General features: G+C 41.4%; 1 protein-coding gene across 1 annotated transcript; it reads left to right on the top strand.

Moving 5' to 3' along the window:
* Window positions 1-211: 211 nt before the first annotated feature.
* LOC114129086 (neurogenic locus protein delta) lies at window positions 212-19,729 on the top strand. Its single transcript, XM_050202114.1, is given in 9 exon segments — window positions 212-911; window positions 5,442-5,708; window positions 8,806-8,863; window positions 11,555-11,830; window positions 14,829-14,889; window positions 15,431-15,755; window positions 16,079-16,448; window positions 16,451-17,312; window positions 18,643-19,729. Coding segments are annotated over 9 exon segments (2,400 nt in total). The 5' UTR covers window positions 212-851; the 3' UTR covers window positions 18,764-19,729.
* The last annotated feature ends 498 nt before the right edge of the window (window positions 19,730-20,227 follow it).

Genomic DNA, 20,227 nt, shown 5'->3' with positions numbered 1-20,227 from the left:
GCAGCGCAACCACCCCGCGACGAGAGAGGGGTGACTACCGTGCGATCAGCGGCGTGTGTCACCTGGTGCCCGGGGGGGATGGGCGTACGGTGCCGACACCTGGCGGCAGACTGGAAACACGCTCACGCACGGGCACCGCAGCCGCCGCCGCCGCCGCCGCCGCAAGAACGTATCCTCCGGGTCGGACGACGCGGCCGGTATCGTATAATATTCGTATCCGTCACGTCGTCAGTCCGCCACTGTCGTCGATCCGCGACCGTTCGATAGCGCTCGCGCGTCTCTCTTACTGCTCCGCGCCCGTGTCTCAGTGGTTCGCGTTATCGCAGTTTTTTTCACCGACGACACGATTATCATTTTTATTACATTGTATATTAATAAAATATAACATTCATAACGTAAATTATTACAATTGAAAAAATAAAAATATTTTTCACTATTTTATACGGTTTGTGTGCACATGAATTATTATATCATATATTTATTATCTCGTCCGTTAATCGTGCTGTGTAATTATAATTAATAATTTTATACCTAAAATATAATATTGCTCGTTTAAAAGTGCGTTTTATCGTCTACGGGTGTTTGCCGTCAATACGTTAATCGTCGTGGTTATAATATTATCATAACCAATAATATAAATAATAATAATCGATCGTGTGCCGCCGTCATCACTGCATTTCGCGAAAGTGTTTGTTCTCAGCGATGCGTTGCGTTCCACGTACTCGCGTTCCGGACAACGTCTAAGTCGGCGGGATATTCGCCGCGTGTTCCGAGAATATAACGAAATATCATTTTCGCGCACACAAGTGTCGCGTCCGTTGTTATCAGTGCGTTGTGCGACGACGACGACCATGCGGTACCGGTGGTGTCTGTATTGCATCGTATGCATCATCACATTTGTCGTCACAAACGTGAGTAGAAAATTATACATATCATTATTATTATTATTATTATTATTATAATACATTGCAAACCGTCTTATTGTGCACATTTTTTTTTTTTTTTTTTTGGCATCTTCGTTATTATTATTATATTCCCACGGGGACCACACCGAAAGATTGTTGTTGTCGTCGTCGTCATCTTCTTCTTTGTCGACGAGGGTCGTGCCCCCTCTTCCGCCCACAACAACGTTATTATCACAATAGTATCGTTGTCGTCGAGTGACGAAAATAAATCGCACGAAATCTCGTCGGCCGTGCTTGTTATAACACTATTATTTTTCCTCGTCCCGCGACTCGCTGTCAACCTTAGTGGCGGAAGGTATTATGTAGTTTTATACGACGAACGATATGTGTAGGTTTGCCAAAAACTCTTTTCCGTCCACCGAGCCGACCGTCGTCCATTGCGGTGCGGTAAACAAGCGACGACGTCCCGATAATAGAGTAATATCGTAACGCTCGCCCGTCTCAAAAGCATCGTCGTCGTCACAACAACGATTAATAATTGATACTATGTGTATATTATTATCAAGTATAATACTTACGAATTCCTTTCGTCTCGTCTAGCCGCGGACGGCCGTTCTCGTTTAAATCCTCCTGTTCAACGTCAACCCGACAACGGTCGGTGTAAAATAATATAATTAAACAAAGATGCCCATAACCCGGTTTTTAATAATAAGACGGTCCGCTGACATATATACGGTCTCGCGTTCCCCACGCGCTCCGCGTACTTACTCTCCACCTCATCGTCGCCTCGTCGTTCCGTTTTATTTATATCTCTCCCCGTCCACATAATATTATACATATATACATATTACTATCGTCATAACCGAAGTGATACGCGTGTGTATATGAGTAGTGTTGGTGTATATATATAATATTATGATAGTTTTTTATTTTTTTATAATAATCGCTTTTTCGATGATTTTACGCGCTAGAGTGTTTATAATAATAATAATATAACCCTATAAAGTCCGTCGTCGCCGGCACTGCGGTCCCATTATAATAATATTGAGTATGTTCTATCCGTGGTGGCTGACCGGCCAGCCGGAGACTGCGGAGTTGGAATACGTTTTTATTTTCTGTTTATAATTTTATTATTATAATAATAATAATAATAATAATAATAGTATAACCGTTATTATTAATAATATTACATTGTTTGGCTCGTGATAACGATGTCGTCGTCGGATATTATTATTATGTTCGAGTACTCGACGTAAGTAATTCCGTCTCTTCTCGGAACCGTCGTTATCGTCGCACGGTGTGGGGGTGAAGGGAGACGAGATTACCTGCCCGCTGATTAGATTTTTCGCCCCCCCCCCCCGTCATCGCACGCCGTACGGTTAAACGGTTCATTTGTGATGTATCGTCGTCGTGACCATCGCTTGGACGTCGGCTTATTGGTTTTGTAATGCATTCGGACCTAATCAGCATAGCCGTTGCAGATAAGCTCATTTCGCGTGGTGTGCACGGATAATAGAGAAATGAATGGGCCTTACCCATCGACAATGAAATGCGCCCGAAGTGAGAGCTACAAGCCTATAATGTGTTATTGAAACATGATTATCAACCAAAAAATATTTTATCGTTATACATTTTCATTTTCAATAACTAATCGCATTGGCATTGGTATCTAACGTTTTGTTTGGACCACGGACTTCTGCACGACTCTAGATAAACAACTCGTTTCTCAGCTGGAAAATTTGGCATTTGTATTTCAATAATTCATCTTGATGGCTTGCAATATTTATATCGATAAAAAACGTTCCTACTAAAAACGGCGGGCGAGCTTCAATAGTTATTACTTCGTATTCGTTTTATTCATAGTTGCTGATTTAATATAGTAATAGTATATTATAGAATCTGTGCTTCGGGCACGCAACTGTGTACACTTGTACGTTTTCTGAAAATCGGGATTATGTGCTGCTTCTGGGAAAACCGGGATGTGGGGGCGGCGGAATAATGGTCATCGTTAAATGATAATGTCGACAGGCCACCATGACGTTTAGATCGTACTCTCGTTGTGTTGTTGGCCCTGCCGCGCGGTTGTTGCAAAACGCGAATCGAAAAGACGGCGGTGTTGTGTGTATGGAATAAAAAAAAAAAACCGTATTTCGGTATATTTACAAACACGAGTGGCTCTAACAATGAGCGCATTACCTAACTTTATTAGAAAAAAAATAAATAAATAAAAAGAAACTTTAAACGTGTCGAGTCATTGGTTATTATTGTTTTTTTTTTTTTTTTTTGTTTGGAATGAATGACTTTTATAAAATGCAGTAACACACTCGCGCGTCTTTAACCTATGTCATGACGTTGTCGGCTGAATAAGACGCGTGTCATCATACAGAATTTAGAGAACGGCGACGATTATAATAATATTATATATAGGTACGGACGAAAATGAAATAAAACACATTGGGGGCGCGATGAAATTTGTCGGGGAAATCAAATAAATAACGATGATGTCAAGAATCAACTGCGACTGTATAGTATTATAGCGACAATATAAGTAATAATATCGTACCGTGGCCGCGGCGTGGTGCTATGTAGGCCATTCGTACACCTCGTAGAAAATTGTGATGTAAAATATTAATAACAACGAGTAAATCGTATACTTTTATATTATTATATATGTGTAACTTACCTTGCGCTCGACGTCTGACAATCGATCGGTTTTTTATGATAATTATTATTAACGATTCAATCGAGCCGCCGTGGCGTATAGTAAGTATCCTATACACGATGTGTATTGGTTTCGCGCTTTAGATCCATTAATTAATTAAAAAAACACATCAGAAAAATAAAATAAAATCGACAAATACTCTTTCTTCATAACGGTATATACCTATATACAATGTCGTAAAACGTGTATGATTTGTTATGCGGTTAATTACCCGAACCCATTTAGAGGTGGTTGCTATATATATACCACCGCCCAGCGCCGTGATCTGCAGCACGGGAATTTCTGGTTTTCTGGTCCAACTCTAACATAATAGTAATAATTATAATAAAAATAATATAATGGCAATAATAAAACGTATACGATATTATGCCCAATAAATTACGATTACGCGTCGTCGTTTGCGCACACACACCTCTCTATAATAATATAAAACGATCAAAACCAGAAAAATGCGTACCCTACTACTGCCGTCGTCGCGTTTTCCAACCGGCCTCATATTATTGTGTGGCGTGTACGTATGTGAGATCGTATATCGTAGAAATGCGCTTCGTACAGGACACGCACGCACGTATCTATACATATATTATGTGCGAGTCTACACGACAATAATAATATAATACTCGGCACGTAATAAAAGTATGGTAACCGCCGAGATAGCGCCGCCGCCACCGCGGTATATTATCATCACGCGCGTCGACGACAATTTTTTTCACCTACATATGTATTAAGGTCGACAAAGGCTCAGTGTTCTATGTGTGTAGAGCTGTAGTTTCACGCCGACTAGGAGAAATAAATTTCGCGTGTTCTCGGACGATTCGCGTTTTCTTAGAACGCCACTTCATACTATAATATTATCATATACACGATATTAATATTCAATCGGCCGTTGCCCGTCGGGGATTTCGATCGGCAACTTTTCTGCTTCCGAAACGCCCATCGAGATTCGTGGCTTCTTTCGTAGTGCTAATAATTTATTATTGTTATTTGTGACGGGTTCTAAGTATTTAAGCCGTCTTTTTTTCGAAAACGTTGAATCCCGGACCTCTCTTTCTCTGCTGCCAAGTGCCGGTCTATTGCTTTATGTGTAGTTCTATTGTGGTTTATTATTTTACTGAACAAAAAAATTAAAAATCATCTTTTCTAAATAAAAAAAAATTCCGGAACCGTTGTCACTGTACATGTGCGACCTTTGAGTTACTCTTCGCGGGTCTTTCTCAGCAGGCGACCCTCGTCACCGTCACTGTCACCATCGTTATATTGATATCCTCGGGCCACACGCGTACGTGGTGCACAGGACATTCCAATTTAGGAGCGCGCTTTCACCCATTGTTTTGGCCCGTGCCGCCGCGGCCGTCCTTTGAGCAGAGACGACCTTTATGTCTTCTCGTCAACGTCACCACCACCTGTCGACGCGCGTCGTATCTCTGCCGCCAAGCTCGTTGCGCGCATAATATATAACGACGTGGGCCGAGTACGCGTTTTTCTCGCATTATTATTATGCCGACATTATTATTATAATATTGTTGGACGCGCGTATTCCGTTTTACCCGTTGGGCGTTAACGTCGTCGTCGTCACTCGTCGATTGTGAAAAACGATAGCTAGTTCTCCTCCGCTGTGGTATATACACCGCATAAATATAATGTGTGTGACAGTGTGACACATACCTATTATTATTATTATAACCGTATACGCATTCGTTTTCGTACGGTAGTCGCGTATTTTCGCGTGACGATATGTATGTTGTTTAGAAAAATAAATAAATAAGTAGTATGCTAATAGAATTTAATGAAACGTTTGTGTTGTTAATATATAGGTGAGTTGCAATGGTGTGTTCGAGCTGCGGATAAAATCATTCAGCAATGAATTGGGCCGAGAAGCTTCAGGTCTGTGCTGCGGTGGCGTATGCGGAACGCCGTGCCGGACAAAGTTCCGGGCATGCCTGAAACACTACGAGACCAACATAAACGTCAACTCCACGTGCACGTTTGGTGATGTCGTCACTCCCGTGCTCGGCGAGAACAGCTTAACGCTGCCTGCCAACGCCACGCCAATAGCGTTTCATTTCAATTTTACATGGCCGGTAAGAATATACCACTTATTGTATTCATAACAATGTAGAAATTGTAGTAATGCCCTAAAATGTTTAATAAGTATGCACTTGTAAAATGCGATAAATAAAACTATAGTATAAATAAACATATTATTATAGTTATACAGAGTTTTTAAAATTTAACAAGTATTCTTCATTGAAATAAATCTTTTTAATATTTATCATCGTAATTTGGCGATACATTGGTTTGATGATATTATATTTGGTTTATTTTTATTTAGTGATTGCATTAATAACGTATATTAAGTATCTAAGTTGATTGGCCTGTCGGGGTGTATCGATTTTATTAGTTGTACGGTATTTAAAGTACAAGACTCGATAAATTCAAATATTTTGCGTTGACTGGGGAATATAATACAACAAAATTTCGTCCGATTTTTGATATAGCATTTTTTAGTTTAAATGTATGTAGACGATTTCAAAAACTAAATTAGACTATTTGACAAGACGTGAGATAAATTTGTACCAAAAATACGATTATCATACGTCGGTTACCATTAGAAAAAGAAAAAGCAACGAACATTGAAATCCTAACCCTACCCCTCATAGCGTCTGTATCTCGTTGCTCCAGCGTATTGTTGAGTTACGTGTATTATTTGTGTGTATAATACGTGTACGCACGTACACGACGTTTCCGCGCACAAACACAATAATAATATCATACGGAACGAGGAAGAGGAGGCGGCGGCGACAGTCTTGTGCTATAATATTATCGTCGTTCGCTTCCTCCTTCGTCTCGCCACAGGAAACCTATAATATTATATTATTCCGGAGGGATAAGATAAATGGGATGTACGTATGCACACATACCGTGCGTATTGTAAGCGCCCGCACACACATGACACACACACACATACACTACATACTATTTTATAGGATATGCACGCATAAATATTCCAGAGATTGTCTTGTCTTGTTTTCCAACAAAAGGGTTGACCTGCTCCGGTATATGACTAGGTAGGCATTCGACGTCGGGGTTCATCACGCTGGATTACTGCAATAGATATATTATCTTATTGTACCGTCGCGTGTTTGTATGTTATATGTTTTTTCCAGAAGCCTTTCTTTTGTGCGCCACACCCCGTCCTATACCTATACGTATTTAACGTATTATGTGCGCGTTTAGGGGTAGCGGAATCGGAGATAATAAATCCTCCCCGGCGCGGCTGCGGACCGTTTTACCGTTACGTCCCGGGGAGAGACCTTAACCTTCAAAAATGCTAACAACGGGCGGGAGAAAAAAACCCTTTACGAGGCGCGTACATAATATTATAATAATAATGTGCCCGTGCGATTTGGTGCGGCGCAGATACCCAGGGAGTGTGAAATCAAAACCTGTCAGGAACAGTAGAAATTATGGGAGTTTTTTTTCCCTGTTCTCGTAATATTCTTCGGACGTCTATTATATATAGGTAGAATACACGATAAACACACTGGGAACTCAGCCGCCATTCGTGTATTTCTCTGTACATTCGATGTCATAAATACCAGTTTCGAATATTGTATGTTATGTTAAAATCGCTCCCGTTTTATTATTTTTTTATTTTATTTATTTTTATATATATGTTTGATTTTTTAATTAGATCTTATCACGCACTATTGATTAAAACTGGTTTTATTTCGTGCTAGAAAATTAGTAGCTCTCCTTGGATGGAACGCCTACTTGTTAAAATCACGATTTTTCGTTCGATTAAACAATTCGACATGTATATAATAGTTATCCGCTTAAAGTTCGAGAGCTTTGCGAGAGAGAGGATTAACTGCTGCTGCAGCAATGTGACTCATGCATGTCATCCCACTGGGGAAATAATACACTGCGGCATTGCGGTCCATTTGGTGTTCGGGTGGTGGAAGCTGACCGATTTCCACGGGGAGTTGTAGAAACCGGAAGGGGTGCATTATTTGTTATAATGTAATAATATATAATATATATACTATATAGACAAAAATCGATAGGCTTATTGCGCTTCAACTCCCATATGGCACGAATTCAGATACTTGCCACTGCTCGTTTCTATTCGATCATAATAATAATAATAAATAATAATATAGTACACACGGAAAACGAGTTCGAGTGCCTTACTATATTTCTCTTTCTCTCTCTCTGGTGTGGTGTGTGTGTGTGTGTGTGTGTGTGTCAGTCAGTCTGTTGGCGCTACTTTTTTTTCCGTTCCTCCTTTGAAAGTCATCATCGTCTACAACTATAATACAGGTGGATATTTTAATTGGTTCGGAAATATTTCGAGATTACCTGTCACACGACTGGCAATTAGAGGGTATCCGATTGTTAAAATAATTGCGGCTGCGCTCGATGGGCGTGTGTTGTACGGACGAATAAAAATTAATCGATCTTTTCATTATTGGAATTATTATTATTAGGATCTCCTTTACCTGCAGACTGCTGCTTGTCAATGCACCTCTCTCTGTATATAATAATAATAATAATGATAATAATATGTGAGAAAGGATAGGTTTTCTTCGTTATTTTTATTGTCCCGAAACAAACCTCGGAGAATCACAATAGTTATTTCAATACTATATATGTATACTACTACTTCAAATAAGCCCACTATATAATATTATATACTATCGTTATATCATCATTATTATTATTTTTTTATGGTCGTCTGCTATGGTGCGCGGTACAATCCAAACCGACGACGATTGTACTCCGTCAACAGTTTACACGATCTTGAAACTAGATGCACAAACAATGTTAGGTATTGCATACGGGCTATCCTATAGGCAACGTAAATAGTTATTGGGTTTCTTTTAACTTTTATTTTTTTTTTTTTTGCATAATTTACTCTGGTATCGATTTATAATCGAAGCTGCCTACCACGATGGTATTTCGTGATAATAATAATGATACTATAGGTACAATATTGTTAAATACTCACGCGTCACGCTATAACTATAATAATATGACGTTTACCACTTGGTTTAAAGTTTAAGCGCTAGTGCATATTAATATGCCAAAATAATTATTTATATAATAATATAAAGTCATATACAATTTTTCGTTTTAAAACTTAACGTTAAATTTTGTTTTTTTGTTTATTTACAGGGTACGTTCTCACTCATTGTGGAAGCGTGGCATGAACCGTCGTCGGCGAGAAATTCAGGTACATATTATATTATACTTTTAACGATAACGAATCGGTTTGCTTTAGGTACCGAACATAACACTACCTACCCACGTATTACGTCTTATTTTTACGATTATCTGGTGCGCGCTCGGTCGCGTGTGATCTCTTATACGATCGTATACATAATATTATTATTATTATTATGCGTCGTAGGTAAATGTCGGAAAAAAATATTATGTTTCTGAGTCAGTAGGGTCGTCTGTGCTGTGTGTGTGTGGGTGTATGTGCTGCATATATACCCAGAAACCCTATACACTCTGCACGCCCTCGAAATATATGTGTCCTACCCTTCTGTACAAGTCACAAACAACACCTGTTCGGTGTATCCGTTTTCCCACGAGTCGTACGCGCGCACATTTATATACCTATACGTATAGTATATTATACGCGTATATATTATAGTAAAATCGCGGCCATTCGCGACCTTGGACCGCCGTGTTCCATTCATAAAAACACGACATTAAATCGACAAGTCCGTAAGCGCGCTGGCACTGCACGACGACGACAAAGATTTGACACAAACTACTCTTGTGAATTTAAATGTCTTAATTACCTACTCTTATTTCCGGTTCGGCTCGGCTGTTTTATATTAACGACGGCCGGCACAATAATAATAATACTAATATACGTCGTCGTCGTCGTCATGTATAGTATACGGCACATATGTGAAAACACATTTTATCGTTTATATATATATAATAATAATAATAAAAATATCGTGTTCTACTCTAGTGGTGACTCAAACGCCGCCTCTCCAAAGTGACTTATCGACATCGTCGTGCGTCTTGATAAGATCCGTATGGTGATGGTGGTGTCTGTTTGTGCATCAATATTTATTCTGGAAAAAAAGCGTTAATGTTTAAATTTTTTTACGATTGAGTAATATATTATTATTATTACATAATTTTATATTATTATATATACTGCTGCAGTGTTGTTTATTTATCTTTGTTTGCTATATAGCGGCGGTAAACGAAAAAATAAAAACTCCGGACGTTTGTAGGTGGGGGGAGGGGAGGTTGCGCGTGTATGCGTTGGCTCCGTCCCCGGTATATAGGTACGTTGCATTCGTCTCGAATAGAGTTGTGTGTGTGTGTGTGTGTGTGTGTGTATAATATAATAATTCTTCGGATTTTTTGGTGCGACTAAATCATGGGAAGAAATCGTTTGGCTCGCGAAACGGCGAACGCCGTCGGACGAAATCGAAAAGGGTGGTGGCGTATATACACAATTATTCTTAAAATTCATCTCGCGTATGCGTATAATGTATAAATATATATAGGCGCGCGCGTTCCCGTGTTCTTTTGTGTGATTTGTGTGTGCCTGTTGGACAAAAAAAAAAAAAAAGAAGAAAAAAATGCATGTCGTATTCTTCGCTACGGCGGCGGCAGGGTAATCGCGAAGCGCATAAATTTCAACGCTTTTGTCGTAGAATAAAATCCGGACCAGACGTCGTCGACGGGAATTCTTTTCTTTCTCTCCCCGCTGCTGCTGTTGCAGCATCCGCCGAGAAGCCGCCTCCTCGTAATTCCCTCCCCCGCCACCCCTTTTCAGATATATGCGCGTATTTTATAATAGACCTTTTATTTCGTCGTTTCTCGGGTTCGTTTTTTTTTTTTTGTTTTCCCGTTTTGATCTCGAGCCAAGCCACGGGCCCCGCGGGTGTCTCATCCCCGCGAGATATAAAATACGACGGGTCCAGAAATAATCTCGTCACGGAAATATATACGGAAATCGTTGAAAATAATAGGAATTCCGGGCGCCCGGAAACGTTTATGTAGGTACCGAAAATAAAACGTCGTCGTCGAGGATGCTGCGCTCGGTGATGACACCTAAAACACGTCATTTTCGAAATATTTCCATTATTATTAATATAAATATATAATACCCGTAGCCGAAGCCGCCGCCTCGTGGCTTATTGGAGAATCGAAATCACTTTGTTGTTTGTGCTGTATTGGCTCTTTATTATTATTATTATTATTATTCCATTTTATTCGGACGTTAGAAACGGCCGAAGAAAACGGTAGGCACGTAGCATTCATACGGTGTGTGTGCGTGTGTAAGTATTATGCGCGCGCGTGTATGTGTGTGTGTGTGTGACCAATTGTTGGGCGGTGGGTGACCGTCTTATTCTCCCACGGTGCCTCTGCCGACGTGTCTGCCGCGTTCGTCCGCCGGCGCCTCCTCCTGTTCGTCGTGTACACATACACACACACACGAGCTCGCTCGCACATATATATGAGAACCGAATACTTTTTACACACGACACATTGTTTTATTGTACATATTTTTATTTATTATTATTATTATTAGGTCTGAGATTTTAATACACTAAAAAATCGCAAAAAATGCATATAAAAAAAAAGTTATAAAATAATGCATTGCTAATACATTTCGTATTACAATTAATTGCGTTCACTTCGAAAATTAATCTTGTAAAATTCCCTAAACAGTAAAAAAAATGCACAATAAATGTATTAGAATCCTCTAAAACTGCAGCAGTTTTACATGTACACGTTTCCCACTTTCAGACTTCAGTGCAACGGTTTAAGACGCAGTAGAAAAAATTATATTACGTCATAATCTCAGTCCTGCAAATTTATTATTATTCGTTTTCTTTTCATTGTTATGCAGTTTTATTTATGCTTTATTTTTATTTCTCTGCAGGAACGACCAACGGTTCTGCCTTGATCACTCGGATCACGGACCAACGGTTTCTGAAACTCAGCGACGGATGGGTACAACAGGAGTACGTCGGGTCAACCGGCGGCGTCCGTTCGCGACTCGTGTACGAGCACAGGGTCCGATGCGAGGATAACTATCACGGCGACGGGTGCGCCAAATTCTGCCGGCCCAGAGATGACAACTTCGGCCATTACCTATGCTCGGACGACGGTGACATGATATGCATGCCGGGTTGGACGGGCAGCTATTGCAGCAAAGGTGTGTATTTATTATTGTGTATTATATATATTTTGATATTAGCTATATACGGGAATGGGTTCTAGAGGTCTCGAATAGTACATTTTTGTTGAAAATTAAAACGGATGAATTAACAAATAACACGTACATTTAACGTTCGGGAGTTGAAACAATTCTAGACAATTCGGCCCATCCTTATAGACTCATATAACTCGCGTCGTTAACACACTCGGCGTTTGTGTGCGCGCTCGCGATCGCGCGTTTAAATTATTTTAATGTTGTTATTACGACGAGCGTCGGGTTCTATAGGCACAGACGGAGGCGTGTTTTCGTCGGTCGTGTATACCCTCCTAGGACGACGACGATTAGGTATATAAGGTATACGGGCGGCGCATTTTTCGTTTCGAAATTAAATTTTTTTTTTTTCGGGGAGTAACTAATTAAAATGAATAATAAAAGGGGAAAACGTATTACATTATGATTGCAGCGTGGACGCGATTTCATTGTTTTGCCTTCTAACACCGCACCACCAATCTTTATATATTTATAATAATATGCGTTTTAATACGTGTGTCCGACGATGATAATAATAATAATAACGAGATAATAGGTTGTACCCCGCTCGTCGATGACCGCGATAATAGTAATAATAATAATAATGGTATTACGAAGTAGGAGGAGGAGAAGGAGGAAAATTGTAAAATTAACCGTACCGTGCAGTAGTGATAGTGATAGCGTTTTATATGTATTATGTATAATTTATCGGTATCCGATGATGATGATGATGATGATGAGTGGTGTTGTACGTATAGTCGTCCCGTCCATCGCCGGACGGGCGACGGGCCGCCGCCGTCGGTCCGCCGGTCAACCTTCCGTCGCGCGGATTCTCGTCGTCGTCTCGGCAGTAGTAGTAATATTAATAGTAGTAGTAGTAGTAGTAGTAGTAGTAGTAGTAGTAGTAGTAGTCGCCGCCGCCGCCGCTGCCGCCGTCGTTGCCTTGCCAGTCCTTTTGTGCACGGGCAGTGGTGGTTCCGTCTCTCGGACACGCCGCCGCTCCGGTAGTCCTCCAGGTTCCCACGGTAACGTTCGTTCCATAGCTATGGGCTTCTCTCGCGCGCCGTGTGTGCCTGTCAGGTTGTTATGCGCTCAGTGGTTCTCAAACGGGCGACCGTGGCCGCGACCGACCGGCATACATACCTCGACGCCGCCGCCGCCGATCACAATCTCTTTATATATTATGCTCCTTTTGTTTTACACACGAATAATAATAATAATAATAATAATAAAAAAATACCGTACGAGCACATGACTCACATCGCGCGCGACAGTTTTTTTTTCTTATAATGCGTACGCGTGGAATACGTTATTAATATTATATATTACATATATAGGAAAAAATGTATTATTTATGTGCGACGTTAATAAATCACGGCCGACGACGACGACTACGACGACAATAATTACATATTCGGTATAGGAGTCAGCGATGGTGGTATAGAGGGGGAGCGGCGATGACGAGGCGAACGGCTAGTTTTTACGAGCGAATTTCGGTCGCGTTTTACGACTTTTTCTCGATCCCGCGGACAGACGGTAGCGGCGGCGGCGGCGGAGACGACTATGATAATAATATATTATTGTCATCATCGTTTCCGACCGCGTCTTTATAATCGGATCGTTCCGCCGATTGATTCGACCGTCGTCGTTTTTGTGGTTTTTGAGCGGAAAATATTTAATTTTATTCCGCACAGTTGACTGACGAACGGAAAGTTTCCGACCACTGGGGCTACCGCCGCCGCCGCCGCACACGAGTTCTCTTATAACCGGTGACACAATAATCATATACACACACACGCAGACGAGCCGAAGAGATAGCCTGTAATTACACGGTGGGTATCGGTTACCCGCCGCCGAGTCGGTCCCGATCGCTCCTCCGCCGTCGACCACCAGAAACGTTTATACGAACGATTATTAAACGCCATTGTTTCTGTGTATATATCCAGTTACCGGTTTTTGTTTTTTTTTTATCCTTCTCTCTCTCTCTCCATACATCTCCGATTCCTTCCTCGTTTTATTTATTTATTTATATATATATAATAATGTGCATTTATATTATATATTATTGTATTTCTCTCCCGCGATCGCGCGGCGGCGGATCCCACAAGAGAGTAATTACGTTTCACAACCCGTGCAATTTGTCGCCATTCATAACGTTTGGAAACAAGATCAGCAAACAGATATATATATATATGTATTATATTATTCATGTATAAAAATTCTTGCCGACCGGTCACGAAAATCGCATTAAGTCTCTCGGACGCGGGCGCGCGGTATCCCCCGCCATAACATTCTTGGCTGCTTATATATGCCCGCAATCGTCGTCGCAATATCACCATATCATCACTACCTATTTCGCTTTATACATATTCGTACGTTATAATACATCATTTTAATATTTACATCACAGTATATTATAAAGGTACCTCCTCGTATATATTATTTTAATTTTCCTCTCGGCCGCGATTTATCGCGTGTTGGCCGCCCCGCGTTTTCCCAGCGGGGAACAATAGTGTCCGCTGCACATACACACACACACACATATACGGGGTGGTGTGCAGTGTATGTATATATATACATGAGTTCTGACATAACAACAAAAACCCATTGGCCCCGGGGTGGCAGCTGCAAAACGCGCTTGGCGACCACTTGTCCCCCTGCTCTCTGTGCAACGGCAGTGCGTATTTAACTGCACACACGCCGAAAAACCATCCGCGCGAGCCCCTCGTCGAGTCGGACAACATCTGCCGGGTTCCGGTTTCGCCACTCCCGGCTCGGGGTAAAAAAAAAAAAAAAATTGAATATAAAGCTCCCGATGCAAACGTAATACATATATACACGGCCGCTTTACACAACGCGTAATGCACCGAGCATTATTGAATATAATGTGTGTGGAAAATTTTTTTTAAGCGTTTTGAATTTTGAATTAAATTTTTATTTATTTTTTTATTTTATTTTTTTACAGCGATCTGCGCACCTGGCTGCGACGAGAAAAAAGGAACGTGCATGACTCCAGGAACCTGCCAGTGAGTATAATATTCTATGTATATAATATACCTACTGCAAACCTTTTATATAATATAATATAAACATACGAGTCCATAAGTCTTCTTTATATGCCGTCGTTTTTCCATTTTATACGTGCATATACACACATATATATTAGTATTCTTTTTTTTTCGAGTCGGTAATTAAAAGTCTCCGACTGGTTCACGGCCATCCATATATCCGACGACCTTAACCCCAGCACCTCTCCCACATAACCGGTCACCGTCATCGTCATATATATACACTATCGTTCCTGTTGTTTATTTATGGATCGATCGTGCTGCGGCTATTTATCTGATTCAATCAGCGCGCAGAGAATATATAATATTTAAACGTTATTTCCTCCGCGTCTCTCTCGAACTCCCCTGCCCCATCCCCTCTCATCGCGAACCTTCATCTAGCCACCACCACCACCGCCCTCGCCTATAGTCCACTAAACTTCGATTGGTACCTTCACAACCAGCATCAAAAACAACGACAATTGCTAAAAACTCGTGTTTTTTCTCTTCTCCTTCGCAGATGTCACGCGGGCTGGACTGGAGCCAGATGTGACCAGTGTCAAATATATCCGGGTTGCGTGAATGGCTATTGCCAAAAACCGTGGCAGTGCCTGTGCAAAGAAGGATGGGGTGGCATGTTTTGCAACCAGGACTTGAACTACTGCACCAACCACGCGCCGTGCAAGAACGGCGGCACGTGCTTCAACACGGGACAGGGACTGTACACATGCTCGTGTGCCCCCGGATATTCTGGGCCCGAGTGCAACGTCGACTTGGGACTGACCAACAAACCGGGAATGGACTGTTCCACAGGACTGACGTGTCTCAACGGCGGCACGTGCAAGGTGAGCATCTAATCATTTGCATTACCTCACAATCTGCCAAAACTCGGTTTTGGGAGATGGGTGACAATTAAATAATTTTCAATTTCCGTTGCATCACACGTATTATACGTCACTGTATAGTATTATCTTCAGTAAAATAAAGTTATAATATAAGCTATAACTTATATAATAATTGCACACTCTATACAGATGTATATGGGTGTATAGTATATAATATTTTACTGCCTAACCTAGCCGCAACGAGCAAAATACGCATATTATTATTATTATAATATAATATATCCGGTCTCGATATTAAACCTTTTTGTGTATTGTTTCCGCAGAAAACCGGATCCGTCTCTAGCTGCTCGTGTCCCAGCCAATGGAAGGGCGTCAGATGCGAGACGTCCACGCAGCCGGCCTGCGCGAGTTCGCCGTGCGGAAACGGCGGCACTTGCGTCAACACCCCTAAAACGAACAACGGAACCGGTAGCTACAACAACAACAACAACAACAACGGCAACGGGTACGTGTGCCATTGCCCGATCGGTTTTTCCGGACCCACGTGCCACCAGATCACCAACCACTGTCAGCCGGACCCGTGCCGGAACGGGGCGACGTGCGTGCCGAGCAAAGACAGTTCCAGTTACACGTGCAAGTGCGCGCCCGGGTTCGCCGGGGCCCACTGTCACCTGCCCGACCACTGCCAGAAAACCCCTGCCTGAACGGGGGAACGTGCCAGGCCCAAGCCGACGGTTACCGGTGCCAGTGCGTGCCCGGGTACGTGGGCGACCTGTGCCAGAGCGTGGTGGACTACTGCGTGGCCAAGCCGTGCGCCAACGGCGGTACGTGCGAGAACCTGAAGAACGACTTCCGGTGCGGGTGCCGGCCCGGGTTCGGCGGCAAGGACTGCAGCCGGTACGTGAACGAGTGCGTACAGTCGCCGTGCGCCAACGGCGGGACGTGCGTGACCACCGGCGGCGGGAGCGACGGCGGTTTCCGGTGCGAGTGTCCCGTCGGTTACACGGGCGCCAACTGCACGGACGAGCGGCCGACCACGCTGGGCGACAACTCCAAGCACATGTCCGCCGTGGTCCAGGAACAGCCCGAGATGGTGCAGGCGTCCGTCAACGGCGTGCTGATGGTCGTGCTGTCCGTGTCCGTGCCGGTGGCCGTGCTGGCCGCCATCGCGGTGGTGCTGTGCATGAAGAACCGCCGGCGCCGCGACCAGAAGAAGGCCGACGAGAACGCGAGAATGCAAAACGAACAGAACTCCATACACAGCGTGGCCAAGCTGGGCGACCCGCACGTCATCAGAAACTCGTGGGACCCGCTGCCGGCCGCTGCCCGGGAGAACGTGTACTCCGAGCCGCTGTGCTTCGCCGCGCCCAACAAGATGCATCAGCAGCAGCCGTCGCTGACGCCGGCCCAGTCGTCGTCGTCGCTGCAGCGGCAGAAACTGCTCAACACCGACCGACAGAATAGGATGTCGTTCAAGGAACAGGACGCCATCAACGCGTTAGACCGAAGAATATCCGTCATATCGGTCGACTCGGCCGCGTGCAACAACACAAATAGGTAAGCATCATCATATATAATATAATATAACGCATAATTTACGCAAATAAGTAATGACAGAGTACGAAACCCCGCGGGTATACTTTTGGAACGGCTGGTACGAGGTGTTGTTAGTCAAGTGTACTATAATTCAGCAGATTTATTTCGTATTAAGCTTTCATCGACGATATCACTCAAAGTCCATACGCATCCTTTTAAGTCTTCAAATTTTTGGTGTGTAGCGAAAATATATTTTTAAATCGGTTCCGAGAGAAAAAAATCATTTTTTCTATTATTATTTTTTATTTTATTCTCTCACCGCGATGATGATGATGATGTCTTATTTATATTTCTTCTTTGTCATCCATACGAAACGACGATTTCGGGGGCATATTATAAGCTCGTCATGTTTCTACATTTTTTTAGTACGTAGGTATATGTGTGTGTGTAATGTTTAAATCGTACGAACCTCATGCGGTCGGTAATGACACACGTTTCGACGATGAGTTCCCCAAACCTCCCGCGAGTCGAACACTCGCCGCGTATGACGTTATCGTTTAACAATAAAGCGTAATGCACATAATTTATATATAGGTACGCACGTGAACAAGCGTGTGTTCTCCGGACCTCGAGTAATGCAACGTACTTTACTCGTTTATATATATATTATTTATATATTTTGTGTATCTGCTTTAACAAACGTCTCTCTCGGTGGGGAGCGGTAGTGACGGTGTCCGAATGTGTGTATATAAAACATTTATATATTATATTATAATACTGACGACGGGTATATCTATTGTATCGGCCGAATACAATATTGTATTGTCGTGTATTATTACGTGTGTGAGGTCTTAATGTTGCGGCGGCGGAATGTCTTGATATAGCGCGTTAGTAGGTACAAAATAATAACACAATGTATGTGTACCTACTATATTACTACTAGCCCAATATCGCAGTTATATATAATATGAATACGGTATAATAATAATATGTAGAAGTGTGTTTGATAGACACAATTATTATTCGTCGTCGTCGTCGTTGTCGACTGGTACATATAGCCGCGATCCGACGATGAATGTGTTGATGACTAGGCGCAAAACTACAACGGGGTAATAATAATAATAATATATTATTAATATTATATTATTATATTGTCGAGGACTTCATTTATATATATCAGCCCGCCGTACAGTGTGACTTGACACAACGTCGTCGCCGCCACCGCCGCCACGTCTTTTACTCATAATATATTATTAATATATTACGTACCTGCAACACAATAATTGTATTATTATGTCTGCAGACCGTCCGATGAACGTATTTATTAAGTTTTGGGTTTGTTCTGTTTCAGCGAGGTATCACCCGTCAAAGCTCACCATTATCACCGAAACATACACCAGCAGCTTCAGTACGAAAGAGCGGCCGTGAAATCGATGATTTTAGACCAACACTCTTTCGCCACACAAGTTTAGACTGTTTAAATTATATATATTATATATATATAAATATTTTTTTAAGTAGACTTCTTGATGAATCTGTCAGTCCATTTTTTTTTTGACCCTCTCAATTTGTATACACACCTCTCACACACACACACTTCGAAAATGACTGGCTTACGCCGTAATATTACGATTAGACTACATATACATATATTATCTATTTCTCTAACACCCTCATCTAATTCCACCATACCCACTAACATTTATAACTATTATTCCCTCTCCGCCGTCGTTATAAGAAACAAAACTCTTCGACAACTGAAAAAAAAAAGAAATGTATTCTAATCTCAATCGATTTATCTATTTATATATATGTATGTATATAATATACCCCCATCATTATAAAAATTAAAAATAGAGCCAGGGTGATGATCTCTAAGGCGTTGTGATCGTTTTGTTGTTGTTAATCATATAATTATAAGTATTATTATTAATTTAATTAATGTGTCGAACAAAAAAAAAAAACATGTTCCTGTTATTTAATCCCTAAGTCATTATTTTGTAGTTTTTTATACGACTTTTTTTTTGTGCGAGTCTTTAGGACGAATTATTTGTTAAATATTAATGTAATAATTAATTAAAAGTAAAAGCGTTGTTAGACGCGTATTATGGTATATATGTTATATATATATATTATATTATACGCATTATACATATATATATATCGTAATCGTGTAAGACAAAAATTATACTTAAGTTTTTTGTACTGTATTTTGTAAAAAAAAAAACCCTAATTCTTCGTTTGTATATTATAATATCGGAAGTGTAAATAAGTTAAATTACAATTCTAAACAACGATCATTTATTTTTCGTCAGTGAATAAATTTGTTAAATTGACTCATTTAAATGTTTTTAAATATATTATTGTTGTTCCTTTGTTAATAAATGATTGTTTCAAATGATTAAAAACAAAAATAAAAAAAATAAATAAAACCATTATATTATTATTATTATTATTACTATCATCTTCGTCGTCATTACCGTATCGTTTATCCTTTCCCGACTGACCGTTGAGGTTTCGTCGTGCTGCGTGTTCTCTTGTCCCGGGCGAATATACACACGCGGACACGTGCGCCGATCGGCTGCGGTCTGCAGAATGTGATGCCGTTTTCGCAACGGGTGCCCACATATACACAAAGAATATAATAATGATATATTATAATATTATTGTATATTTATATTATGATATGGTGACCGCGGCGCGGGTATCGACCGCGAGTGAAATAATATAATGTATTATATCTCGTGCGATATCTATTCGTATCTGCTGGTCGGAACGTGCGGACTAAACGTACGTAATAATAATATAAATATGGTATAAGTATATAGGTACCACGACTACGGTACGCGTCGTCCGCACCGCAATTGGATTTATTGAATCGAAAAAACCTCAGAAACGAATTACCGGTGGCCGCTGACGGACGACGACTATCGTTC

This window comes from Aphis gossypii, chromosome 1 (assembly GCF_020184175.1).
Source record: "Aphis gossypii isolate Hap1 chromosome 1, ASM2018417v2, whole genome shotgun sequence".
Classification (NCBI taxonomy): domain Eukaryota; kingdom Metazoa; phylum Arthropoda; class Insecta; order Hemiptera; family Aphididae; genus Aphis; species Aphis gossypii.
This window is presented reverse-complemented; position numbering and strand designations above follow the sequence as displayed.